This window comes from Haplochromis burtoni, unplaced genomic scaffold (assembly GCF_018398535.1).
Source record: "Haplochromis burtoni strain Fernald_Lab_line unplaced genomic scaffold, NCSU_Asbu1 Contig_311, whole genome shotgun sequence".
NCBI classification, from domain to species: domain Eukaryota; kingdom Metazoa; phylum Chordata; class Actinopteri; order Cichliformes; family Cichlidae; genus Haplochromis; species Haplochromis burtoni.
Window position 1 is genome coordinate 518,628 of NW_024582672.1, and position 1,185 is coordinate 519,812.

Sequence of the window (1,185 nt, forward strand, 5' to 3'; positions counted from 1 at the left end):
CAACATCTGGACCATTAGAAATGCAATAGGGATGCGTAACATCCTGCATGTGGTGCATGTTTCTGTGTGTTATCACACTGATCAGCCTGTGAACCATAAGTGCTTCTAAATTATGACCCGAACTCTAAAACTGCGCGTTCATACAGACAGCACGGACACGTTGATGTTTCTTTCTGGACTTTCTGCCACAGTCAGAACTGTTGTCTGAAGGTAAGACACGAATGCAATCAGGTAACGTGCTTACACGAAGCTTGTCTTATACAAAAGGCTTCTGGTGTCTAACAGGAAGCGGCTTTGTTGATGCTCCTTCCTGTTGCGCTGTCAGACTGACCCAGTGAAAACATTGAGTCGTGTGGCAGCCTGTGATAGGCTGGTGATCTTTTGGGATGGACCACGGCAACGAGAAGCTTCTGTGCCTAATATTATGGCTGTGATTGACAGCCTTCAAGAAGACGACTGGAATGAAGAACAGGGTAAAAGTGTGAGCGTGGTGGTTAGTTGTCTGGTCCTGAGAACATCTGTAATAACCTTCTTTTCCAGCTGTTTCTGTCAGATGATGCACGTCCGCCTCGTTTAGCGCCGTGAAAGGCGAAGAATAGACTCGCCGCACACGCTCTGCACCAACGGCTGCGTCACGCTTGTGTTTGACGTGCCAGAGCTCACATTTCCTCGTTTCCCAGGAGGGAGGTGCTGTTTGTGTAAACGCCGGTCTGAAAAAGGCTCACACAAATATGGTCTCTTTGTTTTTCAGATCACCAGAAGTTGGAGCGCGAGGCCAGGATCTGCCGCCTGCTGAAGCACTCCAACATCGGTAACTAGAGCTCCTGCTTCACTGAGGACATTACAGTTTTATTTATTTCTGCCGACAGTGAACATGAAAGCCTTTAAAGGCTGCCCGTGACGTCACATAGCGGCTCTGCCAGGATATTCGCCCGTGCAGCAGCTCTCCTCAATAACTTCATTACTTCAGTCAAATCAGAAGAGCTGAGTCTTAATCTTAGGGTTAGGGCTGCCACAGCTCTCCTGGCTTCTTTGCTCTGTTGAGTCCTCAGAGCGAGTGCAAGAGCACACCCCCACTGCCTCATTCCCCAAACTACCCACTGCAGACTCACCCGTCCCTTATTGCAGCACAAGCACAAGGATACTTCCCCTCTGAGCCACAAAGACCTGCAATTATCACCTCAG

The 1,185-nt window shown here is 49.1% G+C and overlaps 1 protein-coding gene across 1 annotated transcript in view; it reads left to right on the forward strand.

Annotated features, from left to right (window-relative positions):
* Positions 1-1,185, forward strand: part of camk2d1 (calcium/calmodulin-dependent protein kinase (CaM kinase) II delta 1) — a gene marked incomplete in the record, with an annotated part of 97,977 nt that overhangs the window by 56,253 nt on the left and 40,539 nt on the right. The window contains 1 exon segment of the mRNA XM_042228207.1: positions 752-811. Within this exon segment, the coding sequence (XP_042084141.1) occupies positions 752-811 (60 nt within the window).